The sequence below is a fragment of the Protopterus annectens genome, chromosome 16.part0 (genome assembly GCF_019279795.1).
Source record: "Protopterus annectens isolate FY-2018-M chromosome 16.part0, PAN1.0, whole genome shotgun sequence".
Taxonomy (NCBI): domain Eukaryota; kingdom Metazoa; phylum Chordata; order Ceratodontiformes; family Protopteridae; genus Protopterus; species Protopterus annectens.
In genome coordinates this window covers 265,125,899-265,149,798 of record NC_056750.1, presented here as the reverse complement: position 1 = coordinate 265,149,798, position 23,900 = coordinate 265,125,899, and the positions used below count along the sequence as shown (strand labels likewise).

General features: G+C 38.3%; 1 protein-coding gene across 4 annotated transcripts in view; it reads left to right on the top strand.

Annotated features, from left to right (window-relative positions):
- RGS3 (regulator of G protein signaling 3) overlaps window positions 1-23,900 on the top strand; it is a 2,411,552-nt gene that overhangs the window by 2,367,381 nt on the left and 20,271 nt on the right. For 3 of the 4 annotated variants that reach the window (XM_044057996.1, XM_044057997.1, XM_044057999.1), the window contains 2 exons: window positions 13,358-13,459; window positions 19,675-19,736. In XM_044057996.1, the coding sequence (XP_043913931.1) occupies window positions 13,358-13,459; window positions 19,675-19,736 (164 nt within the window). Of the gene's footprint in view, window positions 1-12,662; window positions 13,196-13,357; window positions 13,460-19,674; window positions 19,737-23,900 lie in introns of those variants that run through there. The other variant, XM_044057998.1, reaches the window with a different exon arrangement.

Genomic DNA, 23,900 nt, shown 5'->3' with positions numbered 1-23,900 from the left:
GAGTGGGATTTTGGATGAGTAATAACCATACAGAGTATTATGTTCATAAAACAGAAGTTGTGATGGCATCAAGATCAGGAATTCATTTCCAGTAGACCAAGGACAAGCGGTAAGAGGAAGTAACTATGTGTAAGCCTAAATGTAATTTAACTTGCCAAGTAAATTGGTAAATCCAGGAAATCAGGGAAGTTTCTTTTCTTTGTACAGAAGGAGGGTCCTTTTGCCGAACTGAGACCTGTCACAGTGAGTCTCTGGAAGTGGTAGTAACAGGCTTGTTGCATTTTGGTTCTGTCTGTCTATGTGTATGATTCTGTTTTTCATCTGCTCATGTAATGTCGAGCACAGTCCAGTGAACCTTAAGAATCGGCTTTAACATGGATCCTGCTTGGGGAGGGGGCAAGTCCATGTCTTGTTGCTCCTTGCACTCTCTGAAATGAGACTCGCTGGCTTGCGATCCACATTTTGTGAGATAACCACAATCCAGTCATTGAAAAAGACATGAGTGTAGGGCTGTGTGTGTGTGTGTGTGTGTGTGTGTGTGTGTGTGTGTGTGTGTGTGTGTGTGTGTATGTATCGGAGTGTATGATATATGGTCTTCTTCTAAATTTCGAAGTTTCAAAACTTCAAATTTCTTATGGTTGAGACCATAAGATCGAAGTTTTAAAACTTCGAAATGTAAATAATTTAAAAAATAAAAGCCAAGAAATTTTTTATTTTATGTTTTTGCAGGGGGGCAAGCCTCCCTGCACCCCCACAATTTAATATACCAACTCAAGAGATTGCAGTACAGCGAGGAAAATAGGAAAAATACCATTCTGCGTGCTGTATGGCAATTTCTATTTAAATGGTTCGAAGTTTCAAAACTTCCACCTTATGGTCTCGACCATAAGAAATATGAAGTTTTCAAACTATACGTTATGGCTTGGCTAATATAGGACCTATATGCAATGAATAATGTATATTAAATACAATAAAATGTATATGGCAGATGCAAGGCCCAGAGGCTGTGAGTAATAACCAGTTGGTACTATCAAGGATGTGGGGTTGAGTTTGATACCAGAGTAAAAATAGCAGAAACCAATGTGAATTAATTTCAAAGGAAAAGGGAGGGTGAATATTTTTCTATTATCTGATTACCACTTACTACAGGGTAGGAATGGAGAGATGATGAGTCCTGATACCCAGATATTTGGCAACATAAGGACAAGGTACATTTATGTGAGGTGGCAAGCTAATTCTGGTGGGGAAGTAAGGTAGAAATGAACATGGAAAACAAAGGTTAAGGAATGTCCAATAGTGATCAGTAAATGAAATGCTTGTCATTATACTGTAAACAAAAGATAAGTAAGGTAGAAGGTGAAAAGGTGTGCAATTTCCATGTATAATTCCAGGACCTTCAGCCAACAGCTTGCATTGTTGAATAATGTTGTGTAACATTGTGTACATGATATATCCTCACAGATGCAGGAAAAACAGGAGGATTAGATGTTTTCGGCTGGTAAATTTGCTATAGATAAAATGCAAATGGGGTATTTTTGAGGCAGATAAGTTGTTGAGCTGAGGAGGGACTATACCTGCAACAAGTGGTGACTGTAAGAAGAGAATAGTTTGGAATTCCAGTACAAGGGCATCTCCCAGATGTACTGAAGATTAGTTTTGGACTAAGCAGTTCTGTAAAGACAAACATGGATATGAGTTAAGCAAAGCAGTTAAAAAGATGAATTTATGAAAGTGTTGAAATATTTCGAATATAAGAGGTGCTATTGATAAGATAACGCGATAGTTGTTTTTATGGTTTAGATGTAATTCTTTAGCTTCAGTCTAAACTTTAAATGCTTTTGAATTACATAATTGCAAAATGAAAGCATAACATAAGTTTCATTGTTTTCATCTGTGTATTAATAATTTATGGCAGCCTTAAAAGTTGTTCCATATGGAGACTGCTATAAGCCAAATCTAAACGAAGACATTAAAGAGCTTTGTTTTGAAGTTATGAGAATGGTTGGTTTGGGTATGATTGAATCTTTTGTCATTAACTTTTTTTCAGCATGCATGGCAATGGAACGTTTAATATGAATGTTCTGATGACATTCTGGGGCAAATGTTGAAGCTACAAAGAGAAGTAAGAGTGCTAAAAGGCAAAAAAAATATCTTAAGGATTTCCATAAACTTGAGAACTGAACTAGGAGACTTTTAACATATATGCTTTTGGTATTTGGCAAGCTGGATAATAATAAGGCGAGGTATTCTAGGAAAAAAGAGAGAATATGATTGTATTGGAGAAGAATCCTTGAGGTGTATGTCACATGTCAGAGTGTATACAGGATATTAATGAGGGGAAAGGGACAATCATAAGCATTTCCCAAAAAATGTTTGACAGAGAAATTTGTCACTTAACTTATTGTGTGTTCCCCAAGGCTTAGTGCTTCAAATATAACTATAGGCAGAATAAAATACATGGAAGGCAATAAAACAGAGCGAAAGATGCCACATTGCTTATCCAGGTAGCACTTGAATAATGTATTTCTCTTGACTAAGCAAAGTGATATCTCTCTGAATACAGACAAGATACAGTTTCATAGCTTAAGTCCAGTAACAAGAACACGTATGTATAGAATAGGAAGTCACAAAAAATATTTATCTCAAGAGTGTGACAATTTCTACTTCTTTGAGACAAATATTTTGAATCAAATAATAGAAAAACATATAGAAAATAACCATAGAAGGCCTTGTTCATAGATGTTTGTGAAATTAAATTTATCTCACCAAACAAGATGGATGCCCTTATTCTGTAAAATTATTTTGAGTGAACAGAAATTGGGGTATGGATCTACCACAAAGGAGAAGACAGACTAATATAGAGCAGATCTAAAAATGGTTCACAAAAAGCTAAGTGATGTGAAGGAACTGGCGTAATAGGAAATGCACAGTGGGTGCAGGGATACTTGATACTGGCATATATGGCACATGAATGCAACAGCCTCTTGAGTAAACTAGGTATCAAAATGAGTCGTTTTAAATTGATGGTCATGGATGCATGTTTAGAGAAACCTTGAGCATGAACAGATAAACACTGGTTAGATTATTAGATAAACTGAGACATCTCTCAGCTCTTGTTAGGTCAGTGCTCTCAATACTGACCTCAAAAATGCTTTATAGATGAGGAAATGGCTTCACTGTTTTCATATTTATTAAGGAGAAACAGTCTTCTAGAACACACATTCCTTGTCTAAAGCGTCTGTTTTTGTGATCAGGAAAGGCATACATTGTATGTTAGTAGAAAGTGATAACAGTAGGAAAACTGGAATGAGTTTGATCAAAGATAGGGAGAGCAAAACAGGGAAAGATGTGCATATAAAGAATTGGTATTGGGTGAGATTTATTACATTATTAAGTGATTCTCAGAAATGTGATGCATTGTCACATGTGCCTGCATGGAGTACGTAATGAGACTAGAAAACTATAAAGCCTTTGTAAATCATATGATGTTGGGTGGAAGAAGAGGGATAATAAAAGAGAGAGAAGTAAAAAGTAAGGCAGCTCTACGTTAATGTAAAAGGAATACTGCAGATTAAGAAAGCTGTATGCAAAGAATCAGTAAGTGTATATTTAACAATATGCCTCTAGAGGCAGCTGCTTCTGATTAGTTGAATTGTTGAGCCTCAGTTCCTGAGGGAGTGACCTACCCATCCTTCCCATATATAGATTGGTAACTCATATCATAACTCAACTCAGGGTTGGGAGGGTGGCCTAATGGTTAAGGTGTTTGCCCTACAAACACAAGGTACAGGGTTTGAGTCTCACAAGGGATAATTGGCTAGGCTTAAAATGGCTCGCAAGGGCAGTTAGCCTAGTACTAATCTATGAACCTATATTTACTGATTCATCAGGAGGAAGCGTACACCCTCCCATACACACTTCCCTGTCCTCTCTTCGCCTGCGCAAAGCAGAGCTCCACATTCACAGTATGAGATAAACAGGCCATTACAGGCGAACAGACCACCCACCCACTGCAAGTTGTTGCTAATGCTTTGGTCCCAGTGTCCTCCTCCTTCTTGAGTCTGAGTGAGTTGGTGTTGGCTGCTCAGGCTTATCTTCCCATACCTGGGCCCTCAGATGACAGAACTGTTAATTAAACATGCATCATCTGGGCTGTAGTGAAGACTTCATCCCTGTATGCCACAGGGCAGGGTTTCACACCATTACAGTTTTACGTTATTTGCACATAAAGGTCGAAATTGTTCAACTGGGAATTCCCACTGTGTTTAAAGAGAACTTTTGACTGTTAACACTATAAAATAATGCAGGAATTGAGTTTTCAGGGTAGTTAGGCTACTGGTCATTTTATGATGTGAATATTTAGATGGCTTCCACATCATAGTAGTGTGGCATTTGCAGCCATTTGAGAGACCCATTCAAGCAGACCAACAACAGATCAGACAAAAAAACAATGATTACTTTAAATTATATTAGACAAAAGACAATATGTAAACTTACAGGTGTTTATATGGATTTGTAGGTTATATGAATAATCCATGATAAACTTTTTACCTATACCCAGTTCGGTAATACCAGCTAGCAAACAAAAAACACATTGTTGTCTTTTTGACTACCTCCATTTCCATGGATGGAAATGTCACCTGTCCTCATTATTTTGTTTATCCAGTCATTGCAAGGTAAAATCTTGAAATAAAATAAGTCATTGAAATTTGTTAATATTAGGGAGATCATTTTTCAGTCCTTTAGGCATTGCCAGATTGTGCAGCTGTGACTTGTTCTTTGACAGATAAAAATCCTGTCCATTTTCTGTAAAAAAAAAAAAAAAAAACTGTCATGCAAACCACATGCAGAAAAAGGAAAACTTAACCTGGCAGAAGTTTGCATATAATGAAAGTCACATGGATATTTGTTAGCTGGTTTGGAGTTAAAGCTGTGAAGCTGAGGTAGATGTATAAGGTAGTGAATATGAGCTGGAATTTTGCTGGAGGGGAAAAATATCAGGGGGTTGAGTAGGGACAATAGAGGTGGCAGTACGGGTAAAGGGGGTGTAAGACAGTAGGAGATCTATGTTGAGAATTTGCTTTGTTGAGGTATGTGTAGGAGTAATGTAGGTGAGTAAGGGATGAGGTTGTGTAGCTTGCGGAGGTGCACGATTAAAACAAGTATTTTTAAAGTGTTGTTTTAGCATTGTTTTTGAATCTGGATAGGTTGGTTTGTTTGATTTTCAAATAGATCTAATTCCAGATTTTGGAAACAATTTGAGTACAGTGACAGACCAGCAGTATGGTGAGTTTAGGGATTGTACTTGGTATAGTAATCCTGCACAGGTGTATGATTCTGCTAAGGCTTGTAGGACAGTTTTGTGGTTTGCAGATTATATTATGAACCATTGATAAATGGTGATTGGCAGATAGTATTCAGGTTCTAGCCAGCTTAACTGTGTTACTGTTTTAAGGCTAGGCAGTGGTGGGATTTTGCTGATTGATTAGTGGCAATTTTAGCTAACTTTTGTTCTTGCATTGTTCCATTTTTGTTAGAGATTGTTGAAAGTTGTAGATGAGCAGCATATAGTGGTGAAGGTCGAAGATATACACAGGCTGTTATCTGTTTATTTATTTAGTTGTTTATTTTTGGCATGGTTAGTTAAAAAGGGTTTGCTGTGATATAGGAGTCCAATTTTTCTGAATGAAAGCTTGAAAAAACGAATTCAGTAGTGCACTAAAGTTCAGTTTTTCTCAAAAAAACGAAGGAAATACATTACATCTGATAGTCAATTTTTCATCTCATCCTCACATATGGGTCCAGATCCGTTGCATCAGATCTGGAACAATATGTGAGGATGAGATGAAAAAATTGACAGTACAGATGGAATTTTATGGTAAGTACTTGACTCTTTTTTTGCAAGATCATAGCGGTCTCTTGAAGTGCCATAAGGACGTAGCATAAACTGATTTATTCTGCAGTTCCTGTTGAGTTGTAGTAAAATACCTTTTTCAGGGGATTACGGTGATCCTTAAAGTACACAACTATTTTGTATTTGTCCTTGATCAGTGGGATTCTTTGTTTGATGGCAAATTTTGCCTCACTGAAGAAGCATGTAGTGCTTTTCCCATTTGAATTATTTATTCTTTACCTAGTCTTTTTCCCCTTAACCTTCAGCTTTGGTCACTGGACTACCATGATGTGCAAGCAATTTGAATGTCCACATTCTAAAACTAACATTAACTTAACTACCCATAAAGTTAATATTCCCTGCATTATTTCTTTTGTATTAACAGTCCCCAAGTACTCCTTCATCCACAAAATTGCATGTAATGACATTAACTGAAATTCACAAACACCCAGCCAACCACAAACAGTAAAATCCACAATAAAAAGCGTCAAGACCAGAAATGGCAACTAATCCAACTTTATTCACTAAAACAACCATGATTAGCACTTTCATCTCTAATAAACAAACTTCATCAGATGAGATTCACTTGAATAGTCCACCATATTTAAAACACAACCCATCTTCATGTGCTTCCCAATATATCACATGTAAATAGACCATACACAATTATAAGCATTGTAAAATACATCACATAATGCTAACAGAACCACTTAAAAACATACTTAAAAAGAGTAATTGTGTGTGGGCTCTTTAAATGTGATACAATGGAAGTCACATGATGATGGGGTGTGTTTTAAATTGTTTACTTTTACTATCATAAGTATGAAATGCGGTAATATCGACTTGGAACACCAAAAAACAGTGTGTACCTACATGCAAAATGTCGAATCCGCATACTAATATGCGAATTTGACCTTACTCAACATGAGTAGAATGTAGTCCTACACTGCACCAGACCTAACGCGAGTATTTTGCAGGGGGGTGCAAGCCTCCCTGCACCCCCTGTGGGGGAAATCCGAGATCGCACTACAGTGGGGAAAAGGGTACATTTCCTGATCCCCAGTGTACCGTGATCTCTAGTTCAATGACCAACCTCATCTTTGCGAATGCACTGAGCTGTCACTAAAATGGAACTCGCACAAGGGAAGGATCAGCAACATGTCGGCCAAATGTCATTCGACAACCCGTGGTCACCAAAACTTCCCTCTGCATTTTAAATGTAAACCATTTTAAATATGGTAGACTAGTCAAGTGAATCTCATCTGATGTAGTTTGTTTATTACAGACAAAAGTGATAATTGTGGTTGCTTTAGTGAATAAAATTGGATTATTTGCCATTTCTGGGTCTTGCCGCTTTTTATTGTGTATTTAATGTCATCAGTTATTTGTGTTCCCTCAACAGTATTTTGTGAGTGTGAATGTTTTTAGCTTACAGTTTAGTAGTCACTTTTCAGGGAATTGTGGTAGCAGCATGTTTTGGCCTGGTGGTTTAAGCCTAGTCAATAGACCGTAATGTATTTATACTCTGATCACCTCACCTGCAGTAGAGTTACAAACTTCTGTTCTCTGTCTTAAAAATCATTGAGAGATGCAAGTAATTTCACAAGAAGTTGTTGCACAGTCATGCAGACAAATCAGTATGATGTGTCTAGTTATTTGTTAACTGGATAAGCACACTGATTCACGGACCTTTTTCAGATTGACCTTTACCATAAGACACACAAAGTGTGAAGAAAAGAAGAAATACTCAAATTGTCATAAACTGATACATAAAATACATGGATTTGAAATACTGTGACTTGATAAGTATCATCTTGTCGTCACTTAATGGTAATCTGGAATAAGTGCATTCATCAGCGGCCCAGCGATAGTTTGTTTTTACTTCTGTCCAAGAGTTACCAAACAGCATGTGATCTTTACATGTACAACTTCTGAGAGTGTTGTTAAAGGAACTGAAGTCTTGTTTCAGAGGGATACAAGTAGCTTTAAAATGCATTTGGATACTTCATTCAGTTTCTAGTAGAGGATTGTTTGAATTATGAAACCTGATTAGTGCAAGCAGAGTAGACCATTATATCCCCTTAGATATATTTTTAACAGAGCACTAATCATTGGCTATGTCCACCAGGTCTAGCAGCAGGTGAGCCTTTCCACAGAATGCAATAACTGAAGATTGTGCAGGGTGATGGAAAGAATCATCATGAAGCGTATTCAGACAGGCATGGGAACTCATATTCTGCATAACCTTACTCAGTAAGGTTTCATCAAAACTAGATCTTGTATGCTTAATCGCATATATATTTTTTGAGAGTGACTGCTTCTGTTAATGAATGTTGGTCTGTCCATGCAGCTTACCTTGATCTGGTTAAAGCACTACATGTTGTAGTCAGATGGAATCAGTCATAAACTCAGAGCTCTGAAGTTAAATGAAGCCATAATAGCCTGGGTCGCTGATGGCTACACGATCGTACACAACACGGAACTGGAGGACTGCTATCCTCCGCATCCCTTATCACCAATGAAGGTTCGTCAAAGCTCTGTCTTAGCTCCACTCTTTTTTTGGCTAATTGTTTGGCACACCAAATATGCAGGTGACTGCAAACTTGGGAGCATTGTCTTTAACTCTGCTGATATAACATCTCTCCAAACAGCACTTAAAGTAAACACAAGTGGGGGGGCAGAAATGACCACCAGATGGGACTTTTTAATTTCTCATCTGAAGGATAGCAGCTATGGAGTGCCACACATATCTCATGGTGCACTGCAGTGACATTACAGGTATATGATTTTAGCACCTGATGTGGGAATTGAACATGCTTAAGAATGTTAGGCAGTATGCTTATGTGAAAGAGATGGACTGTGGTGGCAGTGGTGTGTAATAGTATATAAAATTAAGTTTTCACATCCATGCTTCCTACCAGATGCTAGCAAATGGGTAATGCCATCCATCGGTGGATTCCCATGCAAATCAAGAAGCAAGCAACCTTGAGTATCTGCTACATAATCCATTTGTAACAGCTGGCTCTGTGTACCTGAGCAGCAGCAATCCCTGTGAACACTGAAGTTTCAAAGTTATTTTTGTCTTGCACATGATACATTTTACTGAAATGACGTATGCAAAGCAGTGCTTGTGGAAATGCCTTTGACATCAAAAGGTATATCTGAATTTAAGGAATTATTTTTTTTTTATCTTAGATGCTTACCTTGCTGAGATGTGAGCTAAAGAGCATCTCGTGTACATCTACATTAATTGAGCATGAAGTTACAGAGGACATTTTTCCTTTCTAGTCAGGTCAGGCTTCTTATGGCATTTTTGATAGGAGGACTGGGCTTACCCTGAAGCCCAGCCAACTGTAGGATTTCAATGGAAAGTACAGTTGTGTTACACTTACCATAACTGCAGATATTTGATTAGATCAGTGCTGCAGTACTGATGGGTCTTCATACCATGCAGTAGTCTACGACCAGCCCAACTTTGAGTCTTTTTATCACCTCTAACTGACGAAAGTCGTCAGTCACTGTCATCTTCAGGTCTTTCTAAGCAGTGAATGAGAAGTCTGATGCTGCAGACAGCATAGCCTCCCCAGTTGTTTTGATCTAAGTGAGGGAGAGAGGAAAAGCAGCAGGCAGAGAGAGGAAGATGAAGATAAGAGTACTATCTGCAGACAAACTTCTCTGCATCTTGCACCCAGCAAGGGGGAGAAAAGTGGTCAGCAGACAGACGGGCTGGGGGGCTTTGAGTGTGTACTGCAACTTTCATGTGTTGTTTTAAACTTTGTCTAAATTTTCATGAATACTGTCAGTATCGTATTTTTAATGATAACTTTGTGGCCCCCTTTGCTCCTGTGACAACCATTACTTTTAATGTTAACTTTGTGGTCCCCTTTTCTCCTGTGACAACCATTACAGTGGATCCCCCACCTTTAACTAGATTGCACTTGCATCTCAAGGTGTTCATAAGATTTTGTTAAAGTGACTAAAACAGGATCAGTACTTGATGAAGACTTAATTAATTCCTTACATGTCTTAATTACATGATGCAAGGGAGCAATGAGGACATTCTGCGTTTAAGCATAAGACATCGCATATTGTTTTTTTTCACTGAATGCTGTCTGACTTTTGAGAGGTGATTGTTACTTTGCAGGTTTTTTCAGGAGATCCTGAGAAATCCACAGTAAGCAGTTTTCTAACAGGCTAACAAAACAGTGCTTTCAGTGGCAGTTAACAGTTTACCAGTACACCAGTGTATCTAGCTTCATTCTGTATGAAATGTGAACAACATGGAGCCAGACATGCATTAGGGGACTTTGCTTTTCTTATTTATTTGCTTTGAAGTGCCAGATCCTCCTCCTCCGTTGGCAACATTAACTCCCATGCAGTATTTTATTCCTGTCTGATTTGTTTGCAGCACTGACTTCCATGTAGTGTTATACTGACAGTAAATGCAGCAGTTTTGAAACTCATCTCGGCTATTAAATAAGGCTGAAAGATAGCATCTATATTACCCGATCAAATGTCGAACTGGTACTATCGAAAAATTAAAACAGCGAACGGCAGATTTAACATAGGGAATAAACTCCCTCGGCTGCCAAAAAAAAAAAAAATTTAAACCAAAATGTGTTGTTAGGGGGTGTGCCCCCCCACACCCCTAACTAAATATACCAACTCCAGGATCACTACAGTGGGGAAAGGGGCAAAATCCACATAATGGCCAAGGGAATTCTTTCCCTGCATTAAATCGTCTGTTTGCGTTTTTTGCTTTCATTATTACCAGATTGACATTTTGTTATTCGCTAACCTAAATGTTCAGTCAGGTAATAGGAACCTGAAAGATATGATGTGTTGTCACTTCATTCACCTTTGAGAACTGCTGCTGATGTGTTTCATGTCATTTCTTGTGGAGGGACCAGTAAGGAGGCTTTAAGCTTGTGTACTAGGCCTGCTGTTTCCACTCTGCATACATGCAAGGTGTTCATTCTTCATATACTGGCATAAAGTGGAAGATCAGATTATGATGTCATGAGCTGTGCAGAACTTCTCTCATGTGCAAGCATGTACCCTTATCAAGTTTGCATTGCACTGTGACCTTTTGCTTCTTTGTGGCATTTTTTTTCTACTGTGTGTTCTCTGTTTTTTCTGCTGAGGGTATAGAATGGAGGCATTTTCAGTTCTAGTATTCTTAATGTACTCAGAATCCTGAATGCAGGCTGTGCAGGTGCATTCAGTAAATGTTTTTTCAAAGTACCTTTTTTCTTGGAGCTCAAGACCCCTTTCTGCACGGGTGCTCACCGCTCTTACATGACTCGTAGGTCACTGCAATTTAAGATAGGGAGATACTCCACTTTGTAGTGCCCACTTTCATTAAACGTCTTCCAGATTTACATTTACAGTGTAAGAGGCCATGGCGTGCTGCATGTTGTCATGTTATTATTTATTTTATAAAGTTAAAGCATGAATAGTATTAGCTGTAGAGATTAGGGGCAGGGTTTGTAAGTACAAGAAATTACATCTGATGTATGTGTCTTTTTAGATCAACCACATTTACATCAGTACAGATTAGTCAGTTTTACACTAAAGTTACAGTTAGTCTTCCTGTTGCTCTGAGTTTGCATGTGTTATGTTGGTTTATGGGATGGATACAGATTCGTAACAGTGTAAGCAGTTTTAGAATTTCACACACACACACACACACACACACACCCTTCCAAGGGCACGCGGTTCTTCAAACATGGTGCAGGGTCCTGATCCAGCTATTGTACATTTCTTGTTATTTAGCAACAGTTAATGCTTCAAATGTGTGCTTAGTGTAGCACTGCTATGTGCATCCTAAGTCACTTCTGAACTTCATAGAAGCGGCACAGTCACACTGTCATAGAACATTAATTCTCCTAAGGTAAAGCGGCATGCACCAAGAATGTTCTGCTGCCTTCCTTATAGTTTCCCTTGATGTCCTGAATGGATTTACTTATTTAGCTGGGCAGCGGTATAATACAGTATTAGCCCTAGTGCTGTGTGAGAATGCGCAGTTACTGGGTTAGTACATTTTTGTCCAATTTTTTGCAGCTGATGATTTCCTTTTGCAGTGCTCAGAATGGAGAGACTCCACACAATATGAAATCCAAGGTTGTGGTACCTCTGATTATTCCCCCTGGGATGCAGGAATTAGTGTACAAGTAGCAGCGGTGTAGGGGGAGACAAGGCATTTACATTTAGACAGCAGGAAGGCTATACTTCCTCTGTATGTAGAAGTTTAAAGGTGTAACGGAGAATTTCACAGTTAGTTGTTATTGTGGAGAAATCATTATTTATCTTTTGTATACTTGAGGCTTGCGGAATTGGGTCTTACAGTTATGACAGAGCCCCTCTAGCTGATAACAAACCTTGCTTCCATCCTTTGGTTTACTTAAGAATGCTGTTGCTTTCCAGTGCTTTAGGTTTTAATTTCATTTCTCATCTGTTAAAATCTTCCTTCTCCCTGAAATATTTCTACTACCAGGTCAATAGGTTAACAATCTGGATTACATCTCATTCAGTTTGATGTGTATTGTATTACTATATGCAGAGCAGTTATCTAATACTGATGCAGTAATAACATTCCTCAGAATGTTTTATGTCTAAAAATAGTGAACAGACCAATTACTTGGCAAGCATGCTTGCCTTCTCACTTGAAAGGGCTCCACTGTTCTTGCTATTTACTGATTTTCCACACTGCTTTGCTGCCATGGCAACCTGTGGACAAGTCATCATAAATAGCTTTAGCCAGCTTCCTGTCTTGGTTTGTCCGTGGGTTTGTTTAACTTTATGAAGCATGGAAAGAGCTGGCCAGTGGAACCTCTGCAGGGATCTGACACATCCTTACCTCAGACACACACATGCTTCTTTCAGTCACTCCTCCTTCCTGACTGCTGATGTCTGAGCAATGAGGCTTAGGCAGAGAGATGAGTGCAGTGCAGCACAGAGCTGGAATTATTAACTTCATTACTGCTTCTGCTCCAATTCTCTGATCGAGTACTAAAGGTGGACCTTTGCATAGATGGTCACGTGTTGAGCTGCACACTTGTAGAACCACTGAAGAATTCTAGTAGAGGTGGCAGATCTGGACAACTGCTTAGCACTTGCATTTCTTTGCATCTTTCTATGTTCTGAGCTGCTTTTCATAGAACAGGAGTTAACACGAAGGTTTACCAGAATGCCATTCTTTCGAGATACACAGCTACAAGAAATTCACCAAGAGATTTTGCTTGGTATGCAGAACTGTACAGACAGTAATGGAGGTTTGCATCGAAGGCACACTACAAAAGAGTGAGTTGAGGCTGATGAAGACTATAACTGCTAAAGATGAATAGATTATTAAAGTAAACTTTCAGCGAAAAGTCTGAGCTGTAGTAGGATACCCCAGTGCTGTCTATGTTGTATGAGCAACACAGAAATGCTTGATTTTGAATTTTTTAAATTTTATTACAGGGCAAAAGACATGAAGAACAAGCTTGGTTTCTTACGAAGACGGAATGAAGCCACAGCTGGCAACCCGGCATGCAAGCTTGATAAAGTGTTGCGATCTGTGAAGTAAGTTTTTACATACCAGAAGCAGACTAATGTATGTTGCAAGAATGGCTGGTAAGCATGCATGTCATGTCAATAAAATGCATAGGCATCTACCAATAACTGGCTTACTGCAACAGTGTGTAAAAAGTATACTTCTTTTTGAATGAGAAGTATAAGGTGGTATGGTGTATATGCAAATGCATGAGTCCGTATCCTCATGGCATCTTTTCACTATGTAGAATGTTTGGTGTGCTTTGTCTGCATATTTATTTATTGGGGATATGGTAGCAAGAGATTTATCTCCTTTATGTGCTTGTTAGGAGCTGTTTTAATTGCACAGGGACTTAAATTATCATTAGTCAGTCCCACCACAGCAATATACGAAATATACTGTACTGAATGTGTATCATTTAAGACAGCAAAGGCAGACTTATTGAATGTGTGTTCATCAGCTTTTGTCATTTTGACCTGTGAAGTTTACATTTAAGGTGACCTGAGAATGATGCCAGCAGCACTGCTCCCTTTTGCTGAAGTACAGCTGTTCAGTTTTGGTACTGCGCACAGCTGTGTTATGTTAGGATTATTGCCTATGGTTAGAACGGACTTTGAATAGTGATTTGTACAACATATTTTTTTGTGAAAAATGCATCATTTACCAACAGTACTTTTTCCTGTAATCTCTGCTAACCAAATTACCTTACATCACAGCTTTCCTTTTCTAAATGTTATCACTTTTTCTGAGTGAGTGGAGTAGTTATATGATTGTACATTTAAAGTGCAGTGGCGACTTGGTGCTTAAGGATTCTTTCAGCTGCATATCAGTCCTGATCTCAAAGTACTGTTTGGCTTTTGCTTGTTATCCACGTCTTCATGCTTTGTGTGTTATCCATGCCTTGTTTTTTCTGCATGTATTTCAGTTTTCTCTAACCTCTCAAAACACACTGGCTGAATTTTCTGCTCTGAATTGTCCATATATGTATTGAACTAATCTTTGATTTTGTGGTTTAAAAGAAATCTTTAGTCATTCATTTACTGAAGTGTTAAGTAAACACACACATTATTATTGGTTTAATAGTATGGGCAGTTAGCCTGACAGAATTACATACATGCATTTAATGGTCTCTGCACTAAATGGGAAGTATTTACAGTGTACAAGTACTTCTTTTTATGTGCACACAGGTTTAACATGTTATCATCTAGGTATCAGATATTGTCTGCAGTAATCTGTGCAGTACTTGGCTGATTTTATTCACTTTCCAGTTCAGGGTCACAGGGTAGATACAGCCTGTTCTTTCACTCATTGGATACAAGATAGGGAAACCAGTCCTGGATTGGGTGCTAGCCCATTGCAGGATAAAGAGGAACAACACACACAGATGACATTTGAGTCATCAGGCATCTCCAGTTCACCTATAGCAATTTTTCTGGATAAGTGATAGAACTAGAGTATCTACCTTAGCCAAGAGCCAAGTACTGTGAGGCAGTAACACTAAGTGTTGCACCACAGTGCCTCCCTGTTTGTTTGATGTACAGAGGAAATGTTGAATAGAACTATGTTTTGCTTCTGTTTGCATTTCTACATATAGTCCAGACATTTCCTCTACAGTATCAACAGTGACTTAAAATTACTAGAAATATAATATGAAGTCTTAGGAGACAAATCTTAGTAGGGTTAAAAATGAGTTCTTAAAATCGGTCAGCTATGCCTCCTGAGGTAGCACAAACCTATTTTATGTGCCAGACCGTAGACACTATATACCCTCCCCTGGTTTATATACTAAAGGCACTTACATAAGTACTGCACGAGTAGGGGAGGTAATCGCACTGAAATTCAGAGTTGCACAGGCATGATTTTTTTTAATTTTGGCAGTCATCTGCTTCGTTAACATTGCATTTAAATTCTTTAGTTTTTGTCATAAGAGGAAGCAGCCTAGTTTTTAAAGCTACCTGCTTCATAGTACAATGAAAGCTGGATAATTGCTGCTTCCTAAAATGTATTGTCATTTGATTTGTGCTGGCACTTTTTCACTGCTGTTGATTAAACAGAACAGTTTGCTGCTTGCATACATTGCTTTAGTTCTCTAGTATTAACTGTTTTTTGTACAGATTAGCTATAAAATGCATAAATTGTAGCAATTTGCATGTGATTAGAATGTGAGAAGGTAGTATATCATTACAAAGTTTATTAGGTGTAAAGTGTTAACATCTCTACAAGTATTTGATGCGTTTTCCCTTAAGATTTTTCATAAGCAAATTTCAAAACCATTTTAAGTGATTCTGTAGAAGTGTAATTATCTGTGCAAACTCATTGACTGAGAATAGAATTATGAAGGGTTTGAAAATGCCAAGTGAGGTGTCAGGTTGGAAAGTTGTTTTAGCTCTAGATAGGCTCTGGAATAGTCAATGTGCTATGTAAACGTATTTTAGTATCTTTTTGCAAACTAACTTGCACCTCATATTTTAATTTTTGTTAGCAAACACCACTAGCATTAAACCAAAGCTGTGTTAACATGAGGATGTATACTTCACCTCCCACATGTATCTGGAGGAAGGCATTAACAGTAACTTAACTACTGGATTTATCTTGAGGACCTCAGATGTAGGAATTTTTGATAAACAAGAGTAGTATGTGCGTACATGCATATGCACACACGTGTTGCTGGTCACTGCTTCTACTAAATTAAAACATTTCCAAAAGTGTACATCTTTAACTTATTTACTCATTAAACTGCACATCCCATCAAATTATTTCCATTGTATTCTTTTGCAAATATGACACAGTAGTACCTATGTTTACTATTATACATGTAATAATACATTTCTGCATCTTTATCTGTACTTGACAGCAACAAATTTCCGGATTAATTTGCCTGCATGTTATGGTTGCACAGTTTGACTCCAGAGATCACCAAACTTATGGGCAGTAATTTAAATACAAGAAGTGGTACATATTCTGGCAGTTTTTAATCTTAACTAGGTGCATGACCTTCTACCTCTCTTTCTTCTTAGTAAAGTACTTTTGTGCTGTTACATTTAAATTTGTTTGGTCTTCCATCTACACATTTTTCTCTACCCTACACATGTTTCTGTAGTTTGCAAGACAAGGCTAACTGTATCCTCCTTAATGTTAACCCCTAGTTTACACACTTTTGTCTAGTTTGTAAGAAAAACTACATGTATCTTCTTAATGTTAATCCCTAATTTATACAGGGAAGAAATCAGACCGTTATTAAAGGGCAACAATGGGATTCCATTACTAAATGCTCAACTTCTCTGTCCTTTTTCTCCCTGTTTACTGTCCCTGCTATGAATAAACAACAGTACAGCATTTAAAATATTTTAAATCAACTGTTTCTCTCCACTAGAACACAGTACCTTCCTGTACTGTGGTAGTTTCACTTTCAAAAAAACGTTTATTCTGCCCTGGAAAAGCTTGCTTCAGTCTCCAATTCATTGAAGTCATGAAGGCCAATATATACTTTGCTGGCCAATTCCCTCCCCAAACTGACATCACTACGACTGTCCTAAAAACCTAACCATGCTGTGATATCACAGCTCCCTGGTCCTTCCCCTAACCATACAAAAAGTAAAGGCTAGAACAAGGAAACAGTACACGAGTCAAGTCTCCTGCTGTAAGCTGTCAATCACAGCAGGGAACATCTCAAATTACCCTTAGGACTTGGACAGCTCGAGAAGTTAGATGTGAAGGTGGATGGGAGATGAATCAAAGTAGTACAATTCAGGCTTCACAAAATACTGCAATTTAGCCATTCTAAAAAGAAGCAGCAGTAAAAAGCACTTTGAAAGTCTGTTCTGTGGCATTTGCACTGTTTGTGTGTTAAGTAATCATTGAACGGCATGAAATGTTACTTAAAACTGACTGAAAGCCAGCAGTGTATGCATGTAAAATCAATGCAGTGTCAGGAGCTTTAGGAAGAGAGAGGCCCATGTGATGTAATTTTTTACAGACAAGCACTGCATGGAGGGATACCATCAGGCAGACTAAACAATCAGAATCACTTCAAGATGTCAGACACCATGTGGTCAGACTCAGAAATTATGTATAAAATATTTAAAAAACTGTAATTAGTCCCAGAGTGGTGTTAAAATGTAGGAAACACCAAACCATGATGAAATAAACATGTTTTTGAGTCTGTGGGTATGATTCTCCTTTAAATAACTTAATTAACCTATTAACCTTCCCAAATGCAAATCTTTCCAGTTTCATTGGTCTTTAGTAATATGTTATAGGGTTTATCATCTGTTTGGGCAAAGTTAAGCACATCATTTAATTAGTAAAATCCCCTATTAAGTAATGCATTTAATTTACACAAAAAAGGTTTAACTTTTATTATTTTCTTTAATGATGAGTTGACACTGTTTCCAGACACATCAAATGTTTACAGATGGAGTTTTTGGTTGGAAAAACAGAAAGAGCTGAAGTAACCAACTGCTGCAGCCTAAAACTATATGCCTTTTCCCCTTTATAATCATTGCTGTTCTAGCCTTCTGTAGTTTCATATGTAAGTGCTAGGCTAGCTGCCCTTGTGGACCATTTTAAGGCTCGACAATTTCCCTTTTGTTGCTTGAATTAACCTACCCCACTTGGTATTAAATTGGCCTTACTTATCTCATCATCAATAACTATATATTACCCCTAGTGATAACTGGAATCATACCATAGATACTTTGAGGGGACCCATGTATGAGATGAAGCCTTTTAGAGCTGCCTCTGTATATTAGTAGTACAGGGGCAGACCTGGGGTAAATTTTCTGTTTCTCATCGATAGATTCAAGTTGCACTTGAATATGGACATGGATGCGCTTTGTGTTATGTGGATGAGGAGTCTTTTGAAAGTAAGACTAATTAAATTTTTACATTGCTAGCTTCCAGGATGGCAGCTTGAAAGAAAATAGCAGCTTGTCTAAGGGACTAAAACAGCAGTGTTATGTGTATCCTGCTGTGAGAGTAGTTGGAGTTTGAGAACCATCTCCAGTATGCTCATGCAGAGAAATCATAGACTGGGCAGACTGCCATAAAGTAATGTGCTGCGATCTTAGAGGACTGAAAACATGCAACAGTCCTTCTGTCTAGTTAGAAACCTTATTAGTTTTGTGACTCAAGTTGCTTTAACACCAAGGTGTTCAGGTAGGCAGTTGTTACTTAAACTCATAAACTAGCAGTATCGGTAGCACATTTCCAAAAAAGTATGTAGTGTCTGTTCCTGTAACAGGAAAAATGAGTTAAAAGAAAACAGACTGTGGATGCTGATGTATAGAATGAGCCTTAAAAGGGCAGCAGAGATTTAGAATGTATTTATTTTTATTTTACATTTGTGTATCGGGAAGGTCCGACTGGATATATGTCCATTTTCAGCAGAGGCACAGGGAGAAAAGCTACAAGTTAGCAGATTACATTACATTAGAAACAATAGAAACATTTAGAATTAAGTAAAATATGCAGTCATCATAGATTACATTACTTTAGAAACAAAAACATTTAGAATAAAGTAAAATATGCAGTCATCAGTAAGGTTACAAACAATTGTAGAACATTGTTGACACAATTAGATAAAGCATCTTAAGTTACACACATTGATACATGCAGGTAAGGGCTTAGTCCCATAAAGAGTTCAGGCACATATTAGAATCAGTGAGCGAATTAGATAAGACAAAGTTTCCAAGACCAGTGGGTGGTAGTTAGTCAGGGTTTGAGCAGGGACATTGCCAGTGCATTTGGAAGTGTAGTTTGAGGCTTTTTTGAACTGGGTTAAGGGGGGTTGGAGAGTAAGTTCAGCAGGTAGTGAAAGTAACATTTCATGTCCAGTAAATAGTAAAAGGAATGAGGTCCTCATGTAATGTACTTTGCATTGTTGATTCTCACATGTTATCCTAATTTACTCAGAAATGCCAGTTTGTTTGTTTCTACACTCCAGATATAAATGTAGATATAACTCTTGCAAGAGTTAACAATACCAGTGTCTTTCCAAAGAGCCATTGCTACTTAATCTTATCCTTTCTGTTGTTCAACAGGAATGTAAGGAGATCTTGCTCTTATCTGTTTCCACATTTCAGATTGTGTCACTCTGTATGGTGACATAGTGAGCCACTGAAGATGCTAGTATAGGGCATTTAGAAGGTTGCTAACATTGCACTATTGGTTGCATTGTATGCTATATATTTATGACAGTAGAAGAAATGTTTTTGACTAAAAATTGCTCTTATGTTCCTTCCAGGCCTACACCTGAAGAAGCTTTAAAGTGGGGGGAGTCACTCGAGAAGCTCCTTCTACACAAATGTAAGTACAGAGATTTAAATGATGCAAACTTTGACCATTCTTATAGTAATGGACACACTAGAACAATGCACACAGTAAAGTAAAGGTAGCAGGTTTAGAAAATGTGGTGGTGCTTTTTTATGGGTTCATATATGGGTAGCAATATTTAGCAAATCAATGTAGTTTGCTTTTAGTATACATTTTCAAGCAGGAAGTCCATAGTTGTAGTCCCTTTTATGGTATAGGGTATAAGAGTTTTCTAAAATGATTTAACATTCTTCAGTCATTTTTAAGCAATAAAGTACAATACCTGGAAATGTCAAATATATTATAAGCAGAAGTGTGTATTTAATTTACAAAACAATGCTTCCACACCTGTTACAAACACAGGTATTTTAACAATAACTCCTTGTTTGGCTGTGGATAATGTATTTCCTTTTAAAACGCAGTGTGGTCTGATTTTCTTCTGGGTACCTTATTATGTAAATTAGAGTTGTTAGATCATTGCCCACCCAGAATAAACTTCATATACATATGAACTTTGTAATCTGCACACTTCCTAAGAAGATGCAGTTAACTTCTTTCCAAGAACCAGACTTGATATGAGGCAGAGCTCTCTGTTGCAGCTCCCTTTTGTCCACTGTACCTCTAGCTACCAGATTACCTGCTAACTTTAACTTTTTAGTCTGATCTGACATGTATATTTTTTTCTTGCTAAGAGAGCCTCCTACCAGACTCAGCCTTCCTAAACTCTGTTAAGTCTTTAGTAATAACTTCTGGTTTACCTCATGGCACCTTTATTTATGTAGCTGTTTCTTGTTTAGATTTAGTATTTTCTTGCAAGGATATTGCAAATATAGGGAACCTACGATCTAAGGAGTTGGTGCTTAAGCTAACCTGCTAAAAATAGCACTGTATTCAACAAAGTACTGTCATAATGATACCCAATGATTGTAGGCAAGCAATGTAAATATGTAAATAAGGTGTGTTAATATCTTTGTATATAATGTGGTGATGGATATAAATAACATTCATTTAAAAGCACAACTATTATCGTTATTAAACTGTTAGGCCTAATTTCCTTGTACAAAATACAGAGACTTGCTTAGAAAAAAAAAAGTAACAGTCATGTAAAAGCACAACTCTTTCTCCCCCCAAAAACAAGTTTCTCCCAGCTGGGGATTAACCCATACATCACTAGATGAGTAGCCAACTGGCTCACAGAGCATATACTGTCAACGTTGGGGATTCCACCTCTGCCAATAAACCAGTTGCCAGTGGCATAACACAAGGATCTGTGCTGGGCCCTCTACTGTTTGGAATCTATTTTTCGGAAGTCAAGGCAAAAGTAGATGGCCTGTGGCTTACCAAGTTAGCTGATGTTTGCAAACTGGGTGCCATCATTGGGTCCCCAAAGGATGTTAACATATTACAAAAGGATCTAACACAGACAAATGATTGGTACGAAAGCCGCAGACTAAAACTAAATGCAAAAAAAGTGCATTATTATCCGCTTTGGCAAAGAGGAAGCCCCTGCAAATTACAATATTGACATCACCCCCTAAACTCAAACCCAGTGGTGCAAGATTTAGAAAAGCAGGTTGATAGCAGTCTAAACTTTATTCACGATGTGTCCGCAGTGGTAAGGAAAGCCTTCTACATTGCGCATTTCATAAGTAAGGGCATTGTATCCAAGACTAAGGATGTTATGACTCCTCTGTACTTGAACCTCATCAGAGCACTAATGGAGTACAACACTCCCTTTTGCGTGTACCTCACCAGACACCTGTGACAGCTGGAGAGACCACAGAGGTTTCACATCAAGAAAACTCAGGGCCTCCAAAACATGACCTACATGGTAAGACTGAAAGCCCTGTCACTGTACTCTGTATCCTACAGGCTGCTGAGAGGTGACTTGTGCCTGGCCTACAGAGCAGTCTCTGACCATGTCGTAATGTTAATTCTGCACATCACAAATCAAATGGGACAAGAGTCACTCACTCCAGAGATCTCAACCTAACCTGTGACATTAACAGAACATGCTGGAGAGATGGATACATCTCCCAGAGATGACTGCTCCTCTGGAATAAACTCCCAATTTACATGAAGCAGAGCTCCTCAAATACTTTACTCAAGCACAACCTAGACAATTGGATATAAGACCATAAATTCACTCCGGCGGTAGCACCTTTGTCCCTCATGGACAGTGGCAGTCAGTGCTGGTCATACTCTATGAATAACGACCATCTAACCAAGGTCATTTAGGAAACATGGGTATAAAGTGGCTTGGCTTGTAAAGGCCCTAGGGCCATTAGCCTAGTAATCTCCTATGAACAACTGTGGCAGTTATTGAACTATAAATATTGGTTATAATGTGATCTGAATGTAAATGTTGGTTTGAAAAGTTTCTCAGAAGGTAATCTGTTTTAAATGTTTTGAAAAGTTGTTACTGACACTTGGCCTAGGTTGTAGCTGAAAACTGTCTTTGGACCAGTTTATTCACCTGGTTATCAAAGTTAAATAAAAGAAAAATAAACACTGGATCGTTATTGATAAAGGTATTATAAGATTTTTATTATATGTGGTGCTCCTTATTGACAGCATGCTTAGATTTGTATTATTATAGCTTCCTTTATATTATTAAAACTAGCATGTAATCATTTTATCTATATGCCATTGCTGTGTCCTGGGGCCCCTCCTTTTTGGCATATACTTCTCAGAAGTACAGGCAAGCACAGAAGAGCTGTGGCTGACTAAGTTTGTGGATGACTGCAAACTGGGTGGTATAATAGAGTCTCCGGCTGATATGGAGATCCTCCAGAAGGGCCTAAATGAGACTGATGCATGGTATCAAAACCATGGTCTCAAGCTAAATGCAAAAAAATGCGTAGTAATCCCCTTTGGAAAAAACAGAGTACCCGCAAACTACAACATAGGAGGTAATCCCCTGAAATCTGAAGAAGAAATAAGGGATCTAGGGACCCAAGTAGATAGTCAGCTTTCCTTTGATATCCATGTTGCCAAAGTGGTTAGAAAATCCTTCTATGTGACCCATCTGATCACGAAAGGGTTTGCATCAAGATCTAAGGATGTAATGGTGCCCCTCTACTCTTCCCTCATCAGACCCACTATTGAGTACAATGCACCAATTGGAATGTACCTGGCTAGACATCTCCAGCAGCTGGAGAGACCACAGAGGTACCTAACCAAGAGGATTACTGGCCTCAAACAGTTGCCCTATGCAGCATGATTGGAAAAGCTAAGACTGTTCTCTGTTACATACAGCTTTCTCAGAGGCGATCTCTGTCTAACGTACAGAGCCATGTCCAACTCAGAATTGTTGAATATGCTCCATCTTAGCAAAACCAAATCTACTCGAGCTACACGCTCTAGGGATATAAACCTCAACACAACAATGAATAGAACATGCTGGAGGGATAGATTCCCTTAGCAAAGACTTCCCTTACTATGGAACAGGGTCCCGATCTACATAAGACAGAGCCCCTCACTATCACTCTTCAAGAGGAGCCTTGATGAGTGGATGGGTAACAGAAAGTTCACATCGGGGATCACACCAACAGCACTACTAGATAGGGGCCAAGGGTACTAGCTGCTAGTACAAGGGTCTAGGGAGCTACTAAATGGGCGGTGAATACCGCACAATGTGGCTGGGCTAATATATGCCTTCAGGCAGATAGCCCAGTACCAACCTATGAACTATGAACAAAGAGCTTGGAAGGTTTGGTAGGTCCGTCAGTAGAAGCGATTTTTGCCATTGGTTTAGGAGCAGGCAAATACATGATAAGAGTGGGAAAGACATGGAAATAACTGCATTTAGCAGAGATGGTCTGCTCCATATCATGCTCAGTAAGCTTGTTTTAAAAATATTAGGTTTGTTCCTGCAGGTGAGAGGCTGTTTCACAGTGACAGTAGTCTGCATAGAAAGGAGGAAGTGAGATCCATGCATGGGGGAAAGAATGGGTTTTGTGGATTAAAATGTGCACCGAGGTGACATCTCAAAATGTTTGGCACTTAAGTAGTAGAATTACTAATTTAGACAAACATCCCATTTTCATACCTGATGTGGACATCCAGTAGTGAGCTGTTTTAGTTCAGTTAATAATCATGCAACACAGTTAAATCAATTTAAATACTGTATTATTTGAAAAAAAGTGCAGATAAAGG